The sequence below is a fragment of the Dendropsophus ebraccatus genome, chromosome 1, assembly GCF_027789765.1.
Source record: "Dendropsophus ebraccatus isolate aDenEbr1 chromosome 1, aDenEbr1.pat, whole genome shotgun sequence".
In the NCBI taxonomy this organism is placed as follows: domain Eukaryota; kingdom Metazoa; phylum Chordata; class Amphibia; order Anura; family Hylidae; genus Dendropsophus; species Dendropsophus ebraccatus.
Window position 1 is genome coordinate 50,527,476 of NC_091454.1, and position 19,045 is coordinate 50,546,520.

At 39.8% G+C, this 19,045-nt stretch overlaps 1 protein-coding gene across 1 annotated transcript in view; it reads right to left on the bottom strand.

Moving 5' to 3' along the window:
* Positions 1 to 19,045, bottom strand: part of TENM2 (teneurin transmembrane protein 2) — a 750,809-nt gene that overhangs the window by 378,628 nt on the left and 353,136 nt on the right. Inside the window, exon 5 of the mRNA XM_069970729.1 lies at positions 1,449 to 1,683. Within this exon, the coding sequence (XP_069826830.1) occupies positions 1,449 to 1,683 (235 nt within the window). The remainder of the gene's footprint in view (positions 1 to 1,448; positions 1,684 to 19,045) is intronic.

The window sequence follows — 19,045 nt, forward strand, 5'->3', positions numbered from 1 at the left end:
TGTTTTACTGTGTGTTATTTTATGGTATTTATGTCCTTTTGCATTTTGTTAATCTCCACATGCTATTTCTATTCTGATTACACATTAGTTTTTTTCAGTGTCTGAGAAAGGTCTTAAGAACTGAAACGTCACATGTTTTGATTGCTTTCAATAAAATCTATATATCTGCCTATTAACTTCAAGTAAGGAGTATTTCTATGCTGTCATTACTAGATGTTGAACTCCTGCACTATATATGGGTAGCTGCAGTGGTGAATTGTTCTACCTGCATCAGAGCATTTACAAATTGAAATCATATAATTTTTGTAACACGTTTTACTATATATGTTAAATTACTATGTACCCTAAAACAACACCAATAAAAACTACAGCATATCCTGCAAAAAAAAAAAAAAAAAAAAAAAGCATGGCACAAGTAAAAATAAAATAGTTATTGCTCCTGGAATGCATCGGCACACAAATGTCATTTTTTTCCCCTAATAAATACTAAGAAAATATACAAAATATGAATCTATAGAAATTTGGTGTCAAACTGTGTTTATAAAACTAATAATAACAATAATAGGATGTTGTGTTTAGTGCATGGTTAAAAAAAAAAGGAAAAGAAAAAACTGAAAATAATTATTATTTATTACAATAAATCTGCAAAAAAAAAGCAACAAAAGTTCACAAGGGATTTTCTAATTTTAATGCAACTATTAAGTGGTTAAAGTAGATTACAAATTCAGTTTAATTGCAAGAGAAAAACGGAGCTCTGCTATGTTGTTGCTGTTCGGCTCTATATCTGTGCATTGGAGGTTACTCCAGTTCAAAACACCAACAATCTTAAAGCTTTTTGGCAGTATATTCACATTGCAAAGCTACTTTAGCTGTTTTTGTACCTCCAGAACTGACAAGAAAAACTGAGAACTAAGTAGCAAAATAATGGCTTTGGAGGGTCAAGGAGGCAAAGCTGGATCTTTTGACCCTGAAGCACTACTCTAAGGTTCTATCTTTCTTTTTTTTTCTTGTAAAAAGAAACACATAAAATAAAAATACAACTAAATGGAACAAAATTACCCAATTTTTTTGCATCTAGGAAATGACAAATATAGTAAGCTCCATATTGGACAATCCTGGGCAATACCTTTCTAACTATTCTGTAGGTATCAGCAATGCTAAAGCAGCTTTCTAATGTGTGGACCTGACAAAACATCATCATCTGGACGTATGTGACTTGTTGAGAATTGAGGTTATAAATAGACTGGGCTTACCTCTAGTCAAACATGTTTTGGATGGCTCACAATACAAAGAAGAAACCCCCATGTTCATTAAAGCAGAAGCCACTTTTATCATCATATAATAAATACAGTTATCACCCATATGGATGTCTCTTATGATGGGAAAACAGACAAACATACAAAATAAGAAACCTTGTTTTGTACCTTATTCTAGGAGGCACACTGTACCTGGTTTCCAGTGGGACATTGCTGTTGAGTACCCAGCTGTCCTGAAGCTGAACCGACTCTGGGGTGGTGGCCATATCATTCGGAGCTGGTGCTGGTGCATGAATCTGGTTTCTTCGGTTAGTCAGGGAATTCTTATTTAGAGAATTGGCAGAGGAGTGGTGGTGCGAAAGAGTGTGATTGTGAGGAGGAGGAAGAGGAGGCCGAAGTGTTGACTGGCTGTGATGATTTGTTGGGCCTGGAAAATAATAAGAAACATTTCTGTATTTACATCTAAGAAAATGACACATGAAAATAAATAAATATATGCATTCGGATAGGCGTCAAAGTAAAAATAAGTTACTGTAAAAAATGTTCATAAAGACATAAAGACATGTCAAAAGTTTTCATAAGCTCTGGGTGTTTAAACTCTCATTGATCAAAAAGCAGGGAGAAGCACTCAGCTAAATGCTTCTCTCACTGTCTCACAGCATAGATCTAACATAGAGTCCATCTCCTGCAACAAGCAGAGAGATAGGGAGAGAGGCACTTAGCTGAGCTTTAGAAATCGGTGGGGGTTATGACGTGAAAAAAAAAAAAATTGTTTTAGTTTTTGTTTTTGTTTTTTCCACAAGTGACACTTTCATATTATACGCTATGTTTCCTAAAATGGAGACATGTGGATAGAGCACCTCATACATAATATTATTCAGCAGACCCTATATTTTTAGTAGCCTTAGTGTATGGTGTTATTACTGTACATGCAGTAAACAACATGTTTACGTTCTGGCAGGCCACACACTATGTCATTTCCATACTTTCTATTTATTTCATTGGAGAATGATCATACAGGCAAAATTTGTATGCAAGTTATGTTGTGGAGTATGCACTTTTGGTTCAACTATCTTTGCAGAGATAAATAGTACGAGAGAGAGAAAGAGAGAGAGAGAGAGATAGCGAGAGAGAGAGAGTACAAAGAGGCTAGATAGGAGCTAATTGGACTGCATAGAAATTGAAGCTAATTGGAACTAATTGAACCCACAGAAATTCAGGATCTAGTCTTCTGCGTATGTCTATGTATGAATGTATGTGTGTGTGTTATATGGGAGACACCACAGAACTCGGTATCATGGAAACATATCATGGCTAGAAACAGTGCTGCTCCTCATGTACACATAGGACAACTTATCCTGAAAAGTTACATAAAACGAGAGGTACGCTTTATAGAGGTTTTAAAGATTATTGGTGGCCTGGCAGCTAAAAGTGGCGTGTCATAAAACAATATGTTGGGAAACTTTTATTCGGTAGTAATGTTATGCCCTGTTCACCTGAATGAAGGGAGCAGTGAGCTGCAGTACCACAAGCAGCCACTGAAAAATGTACAAAGCTGTGCCAAGTAAACAATAAAGTGGTTCCAGCACTTCAATCAGGAGATCAGTAAGGGTCACACCTCCACCAATATAAAAGCCTTTTTTTCCAGAAAAACGGACACTGATTGCAATGAAATCCGCTCTTTCCTGCAGCGGCGACATTGCATTGAATTTAATGTGTTCGCACTTCCTTATTTTAATGTCCGTTCTTTAGAACAGGTGTTAAAATATTGAACATGCCAATTACTTAGCCATTAAAAAATAGTTGTTCACACAATGTAAAGTATGGCCGGTGGCCGTACTTTACATTGTAGTCAATGGTTAATTGAATTGCGGGCACACCCAATGGTGCCTGCAATTCAGTTGTAAAAAGATAATGTTCCTGCACCTGACACAACAGTGTCGACTGCAGGAATGTGCCTAACGCCACCAGGCATCCGGCATTATAACGTCAATTGCTATGTGTTAACATAGCCAAATCGTCCAGACCTTTATGGCTATCTACATCTTTATGTTTTGTGATATGGGCTCTGAGAAAATAATATTAAATAACATTTATTTTTCTGGCCTTTTGCTTGAAACAACATAGCTAATGCAATAGTATAAAACACTGTGTGACGGTACTTATTTCTATATCAGCGTGGCTTTTTTTTTTTTAAACCAACATGGTATATTATACCTCAGATTCCCAAGCTAAAGAGGCTGAGGCTAAACAGTCATTCATTAACTGATCAATAAGTATATGGCTATGGATAAATACTTGTAGAGCTTTATATGCGGTGGCTGCAAGCAATTGGACGTTAAACATTAAGCATGTTGTAGACTGAGAAATAATAAGATATACCGAGTAATAAAGTACTAAAATAAATATAATTACAGTTAAGGAGAGGCCAAAAGGAAATTCTGGGAAGGAAGCCAGTGATGATAAAGGTCTTATAAGTCACACTGATACACAGTTGAGTAACTACCATTTCAACCCAGCAGCCACTTAATATCAATTCACTGGAAATTGACTTGAATAATATAGAACATATAAATTACTTATCTGAAGAAGGAGCAATATTGCTATTGACCGTTTAACATCTATGATTTATATTTAGGAATTTCCTTTTTGTACGCACTTACATACAAATCATTCAACTAGGGTCATATTTAGTGAATTCAACACCTCCTACAAAGCTTGTTATTTTGATATAAATAATGTTACATGATATACCTGTGAACCAGTGGCCTGCAGAGTCCCCTGTTATCCAACCTGCAGCCTTTCACAAAGCAATGCATATTTTCTCACTTAAAACGCAAAACAATCTTATTGTATTCTTATTGTAGCCTTTTTTTTTTACAAAGCCTATACCAGGCAAACTAGTAATAAACTATCAATCATGGGTAAATGACACACATAAAAAAGTTGTCAACCATCCATTTTCCTCACAACTATTTGTCTACCTAAGCTTCCCTCTATGGGATTATGCACACACACACACACACACACACACACACATATATACATTCAGCAGCAAGGTGGGGTCTATGTGGGATCCAGGGTTAAAAAAAAACGCCATGGCCATCATCTATACAGAGTTTGAATGTTAAAGGGGTTTTCCAGCAAAAGTATTTTTCTTTCAAATTAACTGGTTTTAGAAACTAATATAGATTTAAAAATATCAAGTCTTCCAGTTCTTATCAACTGCTGCATGTCCTGCAGGAAACATTGTTTTCTTTTCAGTCTGACACAGTGCTATCTGCTGACATCTCTTGCAGAGACAGGAACTGTCCAGAGCAGGAGAGGTTTTCTATGTGGATTTGCTGCTGCTCTGGACAGTTCCTCTCTTGGCCAGAGATGTCAGCAGAGAGTACTGTGTTAGACTGAAAAGAAAACAACATTTCCTGCAGGACATACAGCCCCTCATAAGTACTGGAAGACTTGAGATTTTTTAAATAGAAGTAAATTACAAATCTATATAATTTTCAGAAACCAGTTGATTTGAAAGAAAAAGATTTTCACTGGACAACCCCTTTACCATGGCTATTTCAGTTCCCAGCTTCCTATCATATTTTAAAAACATAGTGTATGACTATGTGCGCTGCAGAACATGTCGGTGCTATATACACAAAGTGAAATGTATAGCCATAAATAATAGAATCAAGGTTTGCTTTTCTTGATGCATTCATATCTGGTCACTTTCTGTTTACTTGGCATCCATCACCTGAAATGCATTTCACACACAGCCTTCTGCAGTTTGATTTCTACAGTCAATGACTTTAATGACATAAAGGGCACAGAACACTTCCCAGAATGCACCGCAGACGCCCCAAGCGGTAAATGGGTAAATAATACATAAGTGGAATTTATGAGAACACTAAGGCCATAAAACAAAAATCATACCATAGGTCCCAATATATGAGTTGCTCTGCTCCAGACATCTTTGTATTTCTAAGGAAAATAACATCTCCCTGGGGCCAGCCTGACATCCTTGCATTTGCTGATGATTAGGACATTCTAATACTTAATGTGTAGAACGTCTGCAAAATCAGATTACATTTATTACCAATCCTCACATTCTGTGCACAGCTCGTAGCCCGCAAATGCTACCATGTTTCTCCTGATGAGAAAACAATGCAAATTAAGTATTGCATTATGAAATATTACATCTGACTGTCAAGGAAAAATGATGCACATTGCCAGCACTCTGTGACTGACTTACTCAAGGAGTCTCACAGCTCAAGACCTTCTGTTAGATTTTCTCCTATTAAGTACAGAATTTTTGACATAGCCTATTTGCCCGTCCACAGAATATAGTTTTACGTGGGTCAACTTAGTTTCTATGTATGTAATTGATTCTATGGACTTTGCAAATCAAATTATTACACAACAGGTGTCACTAGATGGAGCTCTAATTTATCTGATTTTCTTACAAGAGAAATTCCTTTACAATTCCTTCCATAGCACTACATCAGGAAGAACGCTATTCATTGATATGCTCTACCCTGTTGTGTTGTTTAACTGAATTAGCTGCACATTATGCGCAATGCACACAGCCACAGTCTCTGACCATTAAGCCGTGTGCTTGAGGCCCATGGAAGATGTCTGGTCAAATATCTAGTTATAGGTAGGACTAGGAAACGGTAAAACATATATTATAACCTCGCACTGCCACAATTACAAGAGGTTTGGAGAAATCATGCAACCTAGAGAGCATGTAAATCTCTGAGAACCAGGTTATATATAGAACAAATGTACAGAAAAATATAACTACTCTGTAACTACGTTATATTATGCATTGTGTTCTTAATTTACTGGTTGTATTATACAGTCACAATTCAACTGGTTTCCCATTACTATATTAAAGTGCATTCTAGGAAGCAGCAACTGGCAATAAACTCCTTTACTGTTTCTATTGACAACAAGCCCCTGGATAGAAATCACACTGTAACAATCAGCGTGACATACTGTACATACAGCTCTCCTACTTAAAGGGGTGATATATTGTTATATAAGGCTGTACTATAAAAATAAAACAGAAGTAACTCTCACTGATTTCCAAAAATCTGCTGTTCAGATGGCTCATGGTTCCTTTTTGTTACCACTTCTTTATTGTTCCTATAAAGTGTTGTCCCTACAGGAACTGCCCCAGTGAGCCAATCACAGATTAAGGCGGGACACCACTGTGGCCAGAGATTGGCTGCGCAGGGCAGTTCAGGTGGGAATGACATGTCATATGACCAAGGAAACAAAAGGTGACGATTGGGACCAGGATCCATCTGAACAGCAGCAGCAGGAGACTGAGATAGGCGAGTATTTTTTTTTTTTATAGTACCCCCAGGTATATGTAAAAAATTATAGTAGTATTGACATACTATGAAGTGATGTATAACCCATTGGTAATATTGTTACATAGGCAGTATGATAAAATATAATGGGACAATTTTTTTCCTAATCTTTCCTAATTTATTCTGTGATTTTATATTTTTTCTTATGTTTATGCAGGAAGCCATTTTTTCTAAGCTCGTGCACTTTAAGGGTGGGTTCACACATATTGTATCTGCTGTGAATCTCTTGACTGTTATTTTCAATGGGATTACATACCCCCAGTATGTAAAAGTCAGCCTCCTTAACCCCCAACAGCCCGGTACATACATTACTGCTCTGTGTCTGGCTTGCTTCAGGGGTTTGGCGGTGCACTGATTGGCTGAGCAGGACATCCAGACGCCAGGAACACCCAAAGCAAGCCAGGAGGTTAAGGGGGCTGCCTTTTACATACTGACATCGGGAAGACAATTCCGCTGTGAGTATGTAATCTCATTGGAAGTAACAGTGGATACGTGGTCTGGGGACTCAATGACTTTTTTAGGAGAGTTTTGTATATGTGCTCAATGACTTATTGAGTTTAATGTAGCGAGGGGAAGGAGGTGAACTGTAATCTTCACCTATGGTCAGTGGTGGATCCTGTGTTATCTGCCTCCACCTTTATAGCAGAGGTGGTACCTTTCATTGTTATCCAAGAGAAGGGAACTTTATAAAATAGCATATACTAGTCTATTGTGAGGCTTAGTGACCTGTTTATCTTGTTTTTTGTTTTACTTTTATTTGATACTTAGTAGATTTCTCAAAAATCGACAAAATTTGCAGCTTTTATTTGGTAGCACTATGATTATGACTGAAATTAGCGCAGCGGCACATGTGGAGTATGTTCACTGGATGAGAGGATTATTAAACACAGCTTTTAACAGATTTTTCACTTTTTGCATATTTTTAGCAGCAAGGCGGAAAGCAGGTTATATAAATATATTATCGCTGCAGCCAATAAAAGGTTGGCATGTGCTTCATCGCTCGATGCTGCATGATGACTACTTGGATCATTTGGAATTTAGAAAGGTTTGATGTGTATGAAAATTATTAGGAGCAAAACTGTTAAGTGAGTAGGTGGGAGTTCCCTTCACATTAGTGGGATATTGAACATCTGGTGAAAAAACCCAATGCTACTGATATATGCGTGGGCACAAATAAATGTTAACAGTTTGATGCCAATCAGGATGCTTTACAAGCAGACCTCTTGCTACTTATTGCCAGCAGGAATCTGATGCTAAGAAAGCTAGTACATTGGAAATTGAGGATTAAATTGAAGCTTAGCTATTTAAGCAAGGTATGGAAGTTTGAGAATTTAGCATTTTCTTGTTGTTGAACTTTTTATTTCCATCTTTAAAGTGGTACGATGTGAGGAATGTCAGCAAAAATTGATTTGTTATATTAAGCTTTTAAAAAGCCAATGCTAAATTACAACCGTTCTTCCACCAGTGATATTTCATGGCGTTCATGCTGCCCTGTTATTAGCATAACTGTGTCCAAGAAATACTGTAAGTGGGTGGCAGAGATCTTTCTGCGTTAATGTCTTTCCACTTTTCCTGTAAGATACTTTGTGTTTGCCCTTTATGAATTCATCTACTTAAGATGTTGATTTGGTACCTATTCAATATCAGAAGTACAGGTTTTGTTCCAAGTTAGCTGTTAGTAATAGCAACCAGGGCTGTGGAACCTGTAAGACAAACTTCCAACTATTTTTCAACACTTGGACTCCATCTTGATACGTACGTCTAGCTATAAGCAAAACAAGCTTGTTCAGCCGACAGCCATTCTTACATTCTTCCCAATTTCCCCTACACATGCCTGCTCAGTTATGCCAGCAATAGGGAGAGCAGAATAAGCTTCTACTAAATACCTCTAACTGCTACTGGCTTATCCTTCTTGAGAAAAAAAGACTAGCCAATATTGCCATTCTCACCAAATACTGTACCCAATGTCTAATGTTTATGGTCATCTTTAAAAAGCAGAAGCTCCAGAAAGGAACTGAACACAAGGATCTACAGTAAGAGCACTATAAAGTATTTATTTTATGCTATCATAGATTGGTAGAGGGCTACTCATACCCCGGTGTTAAATAAAGCACCGACCCTATGCAGTCTGATGGATTTACTAAGAGGCGCACGTCTCTTAGTAAATCTTGTGGGACCTATGCCTGCTCCAGAGCACATGTAGATCTCTGCCATGGCTTATGTTTTCCAGGCTTAAACCATGATAAATGAAGGTGTGGCAGGGGACCACAACTCGTGTTGCCCTGCCCCTCCCCCCATCCCCAATCCAGAAGGTCTAGTCTTCATGGATAAGGAGACGTAGCTAAATGATAATGCATTAGTATCTATGGAGACGTGACCTTCTGGCAATGGCAATGGGAGACTCGAGTATCTAACTAGGTGGCCCCTGCTTGGTAAGGTGAAGGGTACCTGGTTAATCTGAAAGTAGCAGCTAAGTTAACCCTGTTCTGTTGGTGGTGGGATTAATAAGTAAATTATACTTATCACTCTGCATAGCAACCTCTCAACAAGTATTTTGTTAACAAACACATGAGAAGCATGTAGTACTTGCTTGAGTGTCAAGTACTTTCGAGTAGCCCGATACTCAAGCCAATACTATACTTGGTAGAGTGTGCTCACTCATCTCTACTAATTTTGTTTCCAGACACCTCTGAAAGCATAAAAACTCTGCATAAGTAACAGGTTCCTATGGCGAAGCAGATGCACAGAAGCTTGCTGTAAAGCATACTGCAAAGGGACTCTGAAACAGGGTAGAAGTGGCCTCTGATCTGATAAATCACGTCTCAGTACTAGTAATCTAATGACTGAATTAAGGTTTAGCAGATGTCCAAGGACACAGCCTATTTCAAAGCATATTCGTGGGAGGCTTTCTCTGAACAGGAGAGGTTGGTACAACTGTAAAAGTGGGCCTACTTTAATATTAATACCCATGTTTTTTGGAATGGGATGCCCAACAAGCTCATATTTATAGGTAGCAGCGTGATAGTCTACATAGTTTCATGCATATAGTATGACTATCTATTCTTATAGTTTTCTACCAATATAGTTTTGGTTTGGACAAGCACCCACTAGTATTAAGAATGGATTTTCGGTGCTTCCTTATCCACTAATACTAGATGACAAATTTCACCTTATATATTTATTTTTATTCGACAATGGAGAATTGTGCTGATTTCTCTTTTGAGCCACCTTGTGTAATTTATGTGCAATAAGAATGTGCTACAATGATTAATCTTGTTTTTCTCAGATTGCTATTCCAGATGGAGAAATCAAATGCTATTTATACTGACACAATGGGTTTATCCTTACGTTCTTATACGGAGCCAGTACAAGAAAAGAAATACTTGACCCAAGGGCACCAGTGCTTTTCAACATCTCCAAAACATAGAAGATTTAGAAACCTAATCTACACTTAAGAGAGAAAATACAGGTTGTTAAGGGAAAAAGGTATTTGCTACTAATGTCTGATGCAGCGGTAAATCAGGACCCATGGATTCAATTCAATCAGCCTTATCAAGCTATTCTCTAATGTACCTTCTCGGGTGTGTTTAGACGGCTTTGTAAGAAGACATTGAGACCGTGTTATCAGCAAAACTATGCATTTCTCATATAATAGGATATTCAAAGCATACCTAACATTATTTTTCTAGCAGAAATAGAAGAGTAAAAATGCAATAAATATACTTTTCAATGCCAAAAAAGCACATTTTCTGTGTATTTTTCCAATAGTACTGCCACCAACACTGCTGCCAAATTCAACACGAAACTTTGTAGTGAAATAAAAAAAAAACATTTTAGAAACAATGATTATATTGCTTTTAATATTAGTGCTATACTGTATCTTATAGTTTTACAGGGGAATTTATCATATGCACCACTTCATACACCACTCTAATCAGAAATCCCCCTCAATCAGTGCTGCACCCCCTTCCCACCCACTTGGAGAGCAGGGAGTGAGACAGTGAAAAGTTGCCCATTTTTTGTGCAAACCAGGGCTTTGCACAAAACTTTCTTCACCGGTCTGTGCACAGTCCTTACTAGTATTTTTTTCTAAACGCATTATGGATCAGAATGATTTTTTTTTGCCATTTTTCCTACAGATTCTATAACTGACTAGAAAACCACAGGGGAAAAAGAAAACAAAAAAAAAAATGCATGCATAAAATATACAAAATATAAAAACACGTACTGTATTAGGCTATGTTCACAAAGCGTAAAAGTACGGCCGTTGTTGCTATCGGCAACAACAGCCGTACTTTGTACAGTGTGGAGCACTGCCTATTCTTCTATGGGATCATAGTACACATAGTATACGCTCCAGCCGGGATCCCATGCGGCACTGCAAAGAACTGACATGTCAGTTCCAAGCTCTGTCAGTTCAAACAATGGAGAGTTCAGAACACTGCGGCCGGAAAAATCATCCGGCGTGTACTTAAGTACCGTCCGGGATGATCTTTTCAGAGATAAGCCACGTCACGGAATGGCTAGTCTCATACTCCGTGTGAACATAGCTTCCGGCCGGGTTCACACATCGTAAGACACCGGCTGTTCTGTGACCCGGCCGAGTCACAGAACGGACGTTGTCAGTGAAGATCATCCCAGCCAGTACTGCAGTAGCGGCCGGATGATCTTTATTTGTGCTGAATTGGGATGCGGCCGGAGCTGCACTCCCCATTGTGTGACTTGTCAGGCTTGTGCCGCCGCCATTCAATGGATAGCGCCTGTACAAAACTGACATGTCAGTTTTTCTTGCAGCAGCTAGGGATCACGGCCGGAGTGTATACTATGTGAATACACTCCGGCTGGGATTCTCTCAGACATAACTTTTGCCTTAATCACGCCCATTGTTGCAAATCGGCAACAACAGCCGTGATTAATACATAGCCTAACAGTGGATTAAAAAAATGCTTATTTATTGGTTAGAGATTGTTTCCTTAAAGGGGTTGGCCACTCAAATTAGCAATTGTACTCACTGTATGTACAGACAGCAGCTCTCTGTGTACCTCATAGAGCTAAGATCAGATTCCCCTCCTCCAGACTGTGCTGCCCTGCTCTGTGGTGAGTCTGTCCATAAGATGGCCAACATGGGAGAGCATGTGACCGTGCCCCGTCCCCAGTGTCCACCACTAAACCTGTGTATGCCTATGGAGGACACTGGGGGGAAGGGCATGATCACATGCTCCTCCATGTCAGCTATCTTATGGACAGAATTAACACAGAGCAGGGCAGCACAACCTGGAGGAGGGGGGCCTGATTGTAGCTCTGTGAGGTACACAGGGATCTGCTGTCAGTAAGTAATGTGAATACACTTACTAATGCTACACACTAAATTTTTTTTACTATAAAGTGTCCGACCCCTTTAAGGTCCTTTTACATTTACAGATTTGTTGGAAGCAGCTGAAAACAAATATATATATATATATATATATATATATATATATATATATATATATATACAGTATATATATATATATATATATATATATATATATATATATACTGTCAGTTTCCAAATGATCACAAGCGGCGCATACATACCTTCTGCACTGCTTGGACTGCTTGCGATTCGGCAACCGGCTCCATCTTTTTGGCTGTATCTTGAGGCCCTGCCTTCTTCATCAGTCAATCATTCTGGAGGAGACGGCAGCCTGAAGTTACAGTGGTCAGTGGCTGGGCCAATTCTAGGCATTCTGCTGCCTGAGGCGAAACCTGAAATGGCGCCCCCCCCTCCCCCCAAGCTGATTGAAAACCATAAGTAAGGCATGTTAACTGAAAACCTGTCGCTTATAATAAATTCCCACACAATCCTGCTCCACCATAATTTGCCATTTTTAGGCACTACCTATCATCCTGGGTGAGGACAACACAGAAGAGGTTTCAAAGTTTCCAAGTTTTCAGTACTGTATACCTCCCCTCTCTGTAGTTGTTCATATGAAGGCAGTATACGGCACATAGCAGGTCATATGATAGCAGTACACGGGCACATGGCAGGTTATCAGTATATATAGTAGTATACAGGCACACAGCTGGTGACATTTTGATGATAAAAATAAAAACTAACACACTCACCTATCCACACTTACAACACACACACACACACACACACCTGTATAACATACAGTGCACCCAATATACACATATCACACATGCACAATGTTGACATGACACACACATACACATTTACACTTGCCTTTCATGCAGAGCAGGGATCAGGGTGCAGGTCTGTAGGGGAGGGAGATGTATTCTATACAGGGAGCTGCACTGTATCTGCAGACAGCCCGTTCTCCCTTACCGTCCCGACATGTGCTGCTAACCCGGAAGCAGGAGGCTTGTCAGAGGGGAGAGAGGAGAGAGGGGGTAATTCTTAAGGAGGAAGGTTACTTAAGGTGGACCAATTTGTCTAAGTCCAAATTGGTTGACAATGTGCAGGTATGGCGCCCCTGTCAGGCAGCTAATGGGAACATATCTGTGCTTCTGGGACACAGCGTCTGTCTCCCCGAGGACAAACTTCATCCACACGACCATTACAGCTCAGCAATTCAGCCCCACTACACATGAGATCGGCAGGTTAGTGCAGCAGTTACATACAGATATCTGCCACAGCACAGCTATACACAGAGCGCAGCAGGGGGTAGGACATACGGGTGAGAGTGCTGCTGAGGGGTCCGAGGACGAGGGGGTGATGTGGGGCCACAAGTGATATTCACCCCAGCCGGACCTCCGATCCTCCCTGCTGATTACTGCTGCTTTGGTGAGTGAGGATAAAGCATGGGCAGCGGAGGCTTTATAGATCGCTGCTAGAGCGGGGGATGGTTAGGAGTAAACTGACAACTAAGGGGCCGCCCCCTTCAGGACTGCAGAATCTGCGGCCTGAGGCAGAATTCTCATTCCGCCTCATGGCAGAAGCGGGCCTGGTCAGTGGGCTGAAACACCAGATGTCGGATAACAAGCAGCACAGAAGGTAAGTATTCACTACTTGTGATCATCTGAAAACTGGCAGAACAGATATATGCATATTTGTGCTGTTATTTTCCCTTTATCATTATTGGCTACAGATAACCCTGTTTACACAGGAAAAATTTGCAATCATTAATAAATAGGATCGGGCATCTCCTGCTCCACGGCTGATTGCTTTCACTTTTACATTATCTTTTAATCTACAGCAGCCGACTTAATGAAGCAAGGCCTAGAGTGTCTGTGCCCTAGGCCCGCAAAGCCTCTCCTTTCTCCTAATGACGAGGGGGGCAAGGTGAAAGAAAGAAAGAAAGGAGAGGTGTTACAGATTTAGTGCACGATAGAGAAGAGAAAACACAGGGGGTGCCTTCTGGTGTAGTAATGTGTGAGTAGAAAAGCATATGCAATCCAACTAAAACCACTCACCTAGTCAGGTTCTGCGATAGTAGGCAGAACACTAATAAGAAGCATAAACAGAAATTCCCACTGCTGCACAGTGTAGATCTCCACCAACAGAAGGCAGTGCAGCAATATACACGGTCCTCAGACCAGTTGAACCAACTCCACAGATGTAGGGCACAGGTAAGTATTTGGTGTAAAAACTGCATGGCCTAGGGCACAGACTCTAGGACATGCCTCATCGGCATTAAGGGTATAAACCCACACACCGTATAAGCAGCGTATTTACTGCTGCGATACGCAGCAAATACGCAGCAAACACGCAGCAAATACGCAGCAAAAACGCAGCAGATTATATCTAAATAACTGAACACAGCATCAAATCTGTACCAACAAATCTGCTGCGTATTTGCTGCGTATTTGTTGCGTATCTGCTGTGTATACGGTGTGTGGGTTTGTACCCTAAAAGCTAATTTTTTTACCCTAACCAAGGCTCCAGCCATATTTAAAAAGACACGACCGGGGAGGTCTTAGGGCCTTATTACACAGAGAACGATAATTGCTCCGTGTAATAGAGACAATGATCAGCCAATGAAACGATCATTGGCTGATTGTTCCTTTAGACCCTGACCTAAAATCATCAGGCACCAACCATGCATCGCTACATGTAATAGCTGAGACACGCCGCTCTGAAGCTGCAGCATGCACGACTGGGAAGGAAGCAATGCAGAGCACAGGTGGATATCGGGAATGTGTAGAGGTAATGTGAAAACTGTTTAGGCCAAGGCTGCATGGACACCGCTAACAATGTCCATGCATGATTATCGGGCTGTGTAATTGGCCCAGTAAATGGGCGCCAATCTAGTAGATCAGTGCTCGTTTACAGTATTGATCGGGCCACCGTCGACGCGTGTAATGGTACCCTTAATGTCTTTAAACAGACAGTACCAGCAGTTTAGGGAGAGGAGATGGTGGATACAGGCTTCAAGTGCCTAAAAATATCAAGTTCTACAGCCGTTTATCCGGCATGTATAGACAATTGCTAAAATAATTATTTTAGTGGGATACATCTACAAGGAATTTTGACTTATATTTATTATTTATTTTTATGCTTCAATAACCATAATATCTAGTGAACAATGATTGCCTTACATTTATATACACAAGTGTCTTTTACCATATGTTATGGTATATAGTAATATACATTTATTGTATTGATCTCCCTGTTCTTCACTGCTGTATGTGTTATTGACTGTATTTGTAAGTATTTTATATTCGACCTTGATATGTTTCAACTCAATAAAGACTAAAATTATTCTGATTATCTCAGGGCAAACTAAAGTGTTGATTTAGTGAAAGATAAAACCAAAAGGAAACTAAGTGATGCTGACACATCTCCAGAGCCTAAACCTTTTCAGTTCTCGGCTGTAGTCAACATTAATTTGCAGGGCGGTTTGTGTACTGGATGCTTTAGAAGACCTGATGATATGTAAAGAACCAATGAAAAGACAAGCGGTGGCAGTGGCCACTAATCTCTTCTGTTTGAAGTGTATTGGAATGAACGGTTGGGAATAAAACAGTTTCCAGTTTATACATTGATGGGCGCTCATGGCTGAACAACTGTTTTCCCCAATGATCATATGTAATAAACTTAGAACGTGATTTTAAAGATTTACTTTCTAGCTGAGGAGATGCAATCGAAGGTATGTATTCAATTTGCTAACACAAGAGCTCCAAGAATCTTCCTTTTAGTACCTGACATTACTGAGCATTACATTTATATAGATTTTAATAACAGAGACTCTCAGTCAGGAATTAACAATCTTGCAGATGTAGCTATAGGGCTGCCAGAAAAACATGCATATAGCCTATGGCTGTATCAACGTTTCCCAGGACTCCCTAGAGCTGCATCCAGCTTCTCCAGGCAGCGAGAGTCAAATGCAGAACGTTTTGGCAAACCTGAGTGTTCGTCAAATTTGCTCATGACTATTGACTATGACCCAAAAATTACGGCAGAAACATGATCTCCATAGTGGTGGAAGAATCTCTAGCTTTTACTGCTTAGAAAGTGGAGAGCATGGGGGAAATAGAGAGGCTTGTGCCCTGGGTGCCACTCTGTCTTAGCCAGTAAAACCTAGCTATTATGCTGGCTGCCTGCCCTGACCTATATTGCTTATTGTGTTTATTGATCCTGGTACCTTACTTTGGAAATACTATCTACAAATGTTTACTCAGCAGACACTACCTGGAGATGCTTTGCATAGTTGAAAATTGCAAAATCTGTTAGACTCCATTCCCAGTTTTATACATCCTGAGTGTATGCCTTTTTACTATGGCCAGAATATGGCCTCTTTCTACTCTCTTCTCTTATCATCCTTTATCATCTTTGTTTTTTTCCTCTACACTTTTTTTTTACTATTACAGGGATATCTGGTACAAAAATGGCAAACATCATTATTTATTGTATTTCATTGCTCGTTGGTTAATCTCCCCAACATGTGGATTTGGATGTGGAGTAACAGCGTAAAAGGTAACATAAAAAGCTGAACCTTTTACTTGGCACATTAAGACCTCATAAACACACCCAGTAAATTTAAGTTGTTTTTTTTTTCTTTAATCAGGAAATCCAGATAAATTTACGGACCCACAGGGTTCTATGAGGCACAAACGCCCTATAGGATTTTTCCTGAAGGGTGACCATTATGGAAAATAGGTTAGAATTCCATCACGGATGTTCTATAGAACCCTATGGGAATTTCAACATACAGAATTCTGGGTATGCTGTTAACCAGCCTGAGCCAGCGTTAGTACCCAGGCAAGTGCCGCCAGGTGCTGTGCTTGCCCTTTTAACTGTAATCAGGGCACATACAGTTAAATACAACACTGTGTTTGACAGGGTGATGGGCAGTTGGCACCCCACCTTGTCAACCACTCTTCTTGGCGGAGGCAGCATTATGCCTTTGGACACAAGAAGCCGCAGTCTCCTCAGCGCTCTGGCACAGCAGTGGGAAAGGCAAGCTAAAGTGCAGCAGGGGAGTATATGTTTTTATATATTTTTTTCCCTTTCTGTTTTGATGGTCAAAAAATACTATGACTTCCTGACCCGTAAAAACGGTCATGGATGTGTGCATGGGGCCTATAAGAAATGTATTTTTATAGAGGCATACATTTAAGTTTGATTATTAGTTTTATATTGCAGAACTTACGATCTCATAAATCTGGTCTCATTTAGACAGAGAATTAAAACATTCAGAACAACCTATATTGCAATCCTAATTAGAGCTTTTGTACGTTTCTTTTTTCCTTACCACTGCTTGCTTGTTGGCTTGCCTCATTTTTATGTGGAAAGGTATCTTGGGATCAGATCTCTTGTCAAAGCTCATTGACCCTATCCTCTGGTATGGAGTGTATTATAACAAGAAAAGCCTAGTCTGAAGAATACTCATTTATCTACATTATGAATCTTAGCAATGAGAACATTTTATTCCTGGCATCCTCCAAACTGGCTAATTTACAATCTTGTCATGTGCAGGTATATGTGTGTGCCTGTCTCCAAAATGTGTTGCCAGCCTACCGTTTAAACTGCACTTCACTGCACAATGAAAATTGACAGGAATGTTAATTATTAACCACCAAGAAGCAGACTGCAAAACTGTGATTCATGCGTGTTCTAGAAGCATACAATGTTCACCGCTACTTCTCTGTAATTAGAGAGAATTATTTTCTGCTACTATTGTGAAGTGCTGGAGGAGGCATGCAGCATATGTTTTTCTTATGTAGTGGACAATAAATGCAAAAGAAAACCTAGCTGGAGCTTGGCTTTTCTGCCCCCAGGGCAAAGCTTTGGTTTACTGCCCTAGCCTTGTATCTAACTACTATTGCTTAGGGTCCTATTAGACAGTCCAATGTATGTCTGCAAGGAGTGGTGATCTAACAGATCAGTGCTCTTTTAAGGGGGCTTTTATAGTTGTAGGATCATTTGTGAGGCCCTTCACTCTCATTGTTGTCAGCTACACATCCCCTAAGGGTCAATGTACAGCCAACAAACAATTATGCTGGCCCCAGGTCAATTATCAGGAACAAACTTTCTATAAGCCTTTATTTGGCCTATAATTGACTTATAATTTGCTAAAGGCACTTGAAAAGGTTTTCTGACAATGAACATACTGTCCAAAAACTGTCTAAGGGTGCCTTCACACATAGGAGGTTCACACATAGGAGGTCCACTACAAGATTTACACTAGACATGAGATTGGGCTGTGAAGACAACAAAGCAGACAGCTTGCATCCAAAGCATTGGAAAAACATAAAGGACACCAGAAAAAGGTAGCAAAAAAGCGTTTTAAAAATATATGTTGTGTTATTAGATAGTTACAAATAGATTTGGTCATTAGAAAACCCCTTTAAGGGTATAAACCCACACACCGTATATGCAGCAGATATGCAACAAATACGCAGCAGATTTGTTGGTACAGATTTGATGCTGTGTTCAGTTATTTAGATCTAATCTGCTGCGATTTTGCTGCGAGTTTGCTGCGAGTTTGCTGCGCATCGCAGCAGTAAATACGCTGCATATACGGTGTGTGGGTTTATACCCTAAGGGTAGTTTCACACCGTAATGCAGCTGATATTCTGCTGCGGATCTGCAGCTGATCCTCAGCTGATTTGACTAAATGAATGAACACAGCACCAAATCTGCACCATCAAATCTGCTGCAGATCCGCAGCAGATTTTACAGTGCGGATTTAATGCTGTGTTCATTCATTTAGTCAAATCTGCTGCAGATCAGCTGCGATGCGGTACGTGTGCAGCTACCCTAAGGCAGATTGGTTTGCCCCCACCATCCCTTCCATCCTCTGCACCCATGCCAGGTGCTAAACCTGATTGTTGCATTGGATACACAAACGTGTGCATGTTGCATAGATATAGAGTAGCTATATGCAGTGAACAGTTTGTATAATTCAGGTAAATCCATTCAAATCATGTCTTACAGTAGACAACAAAGATGATGATGAAAATAATAATAGT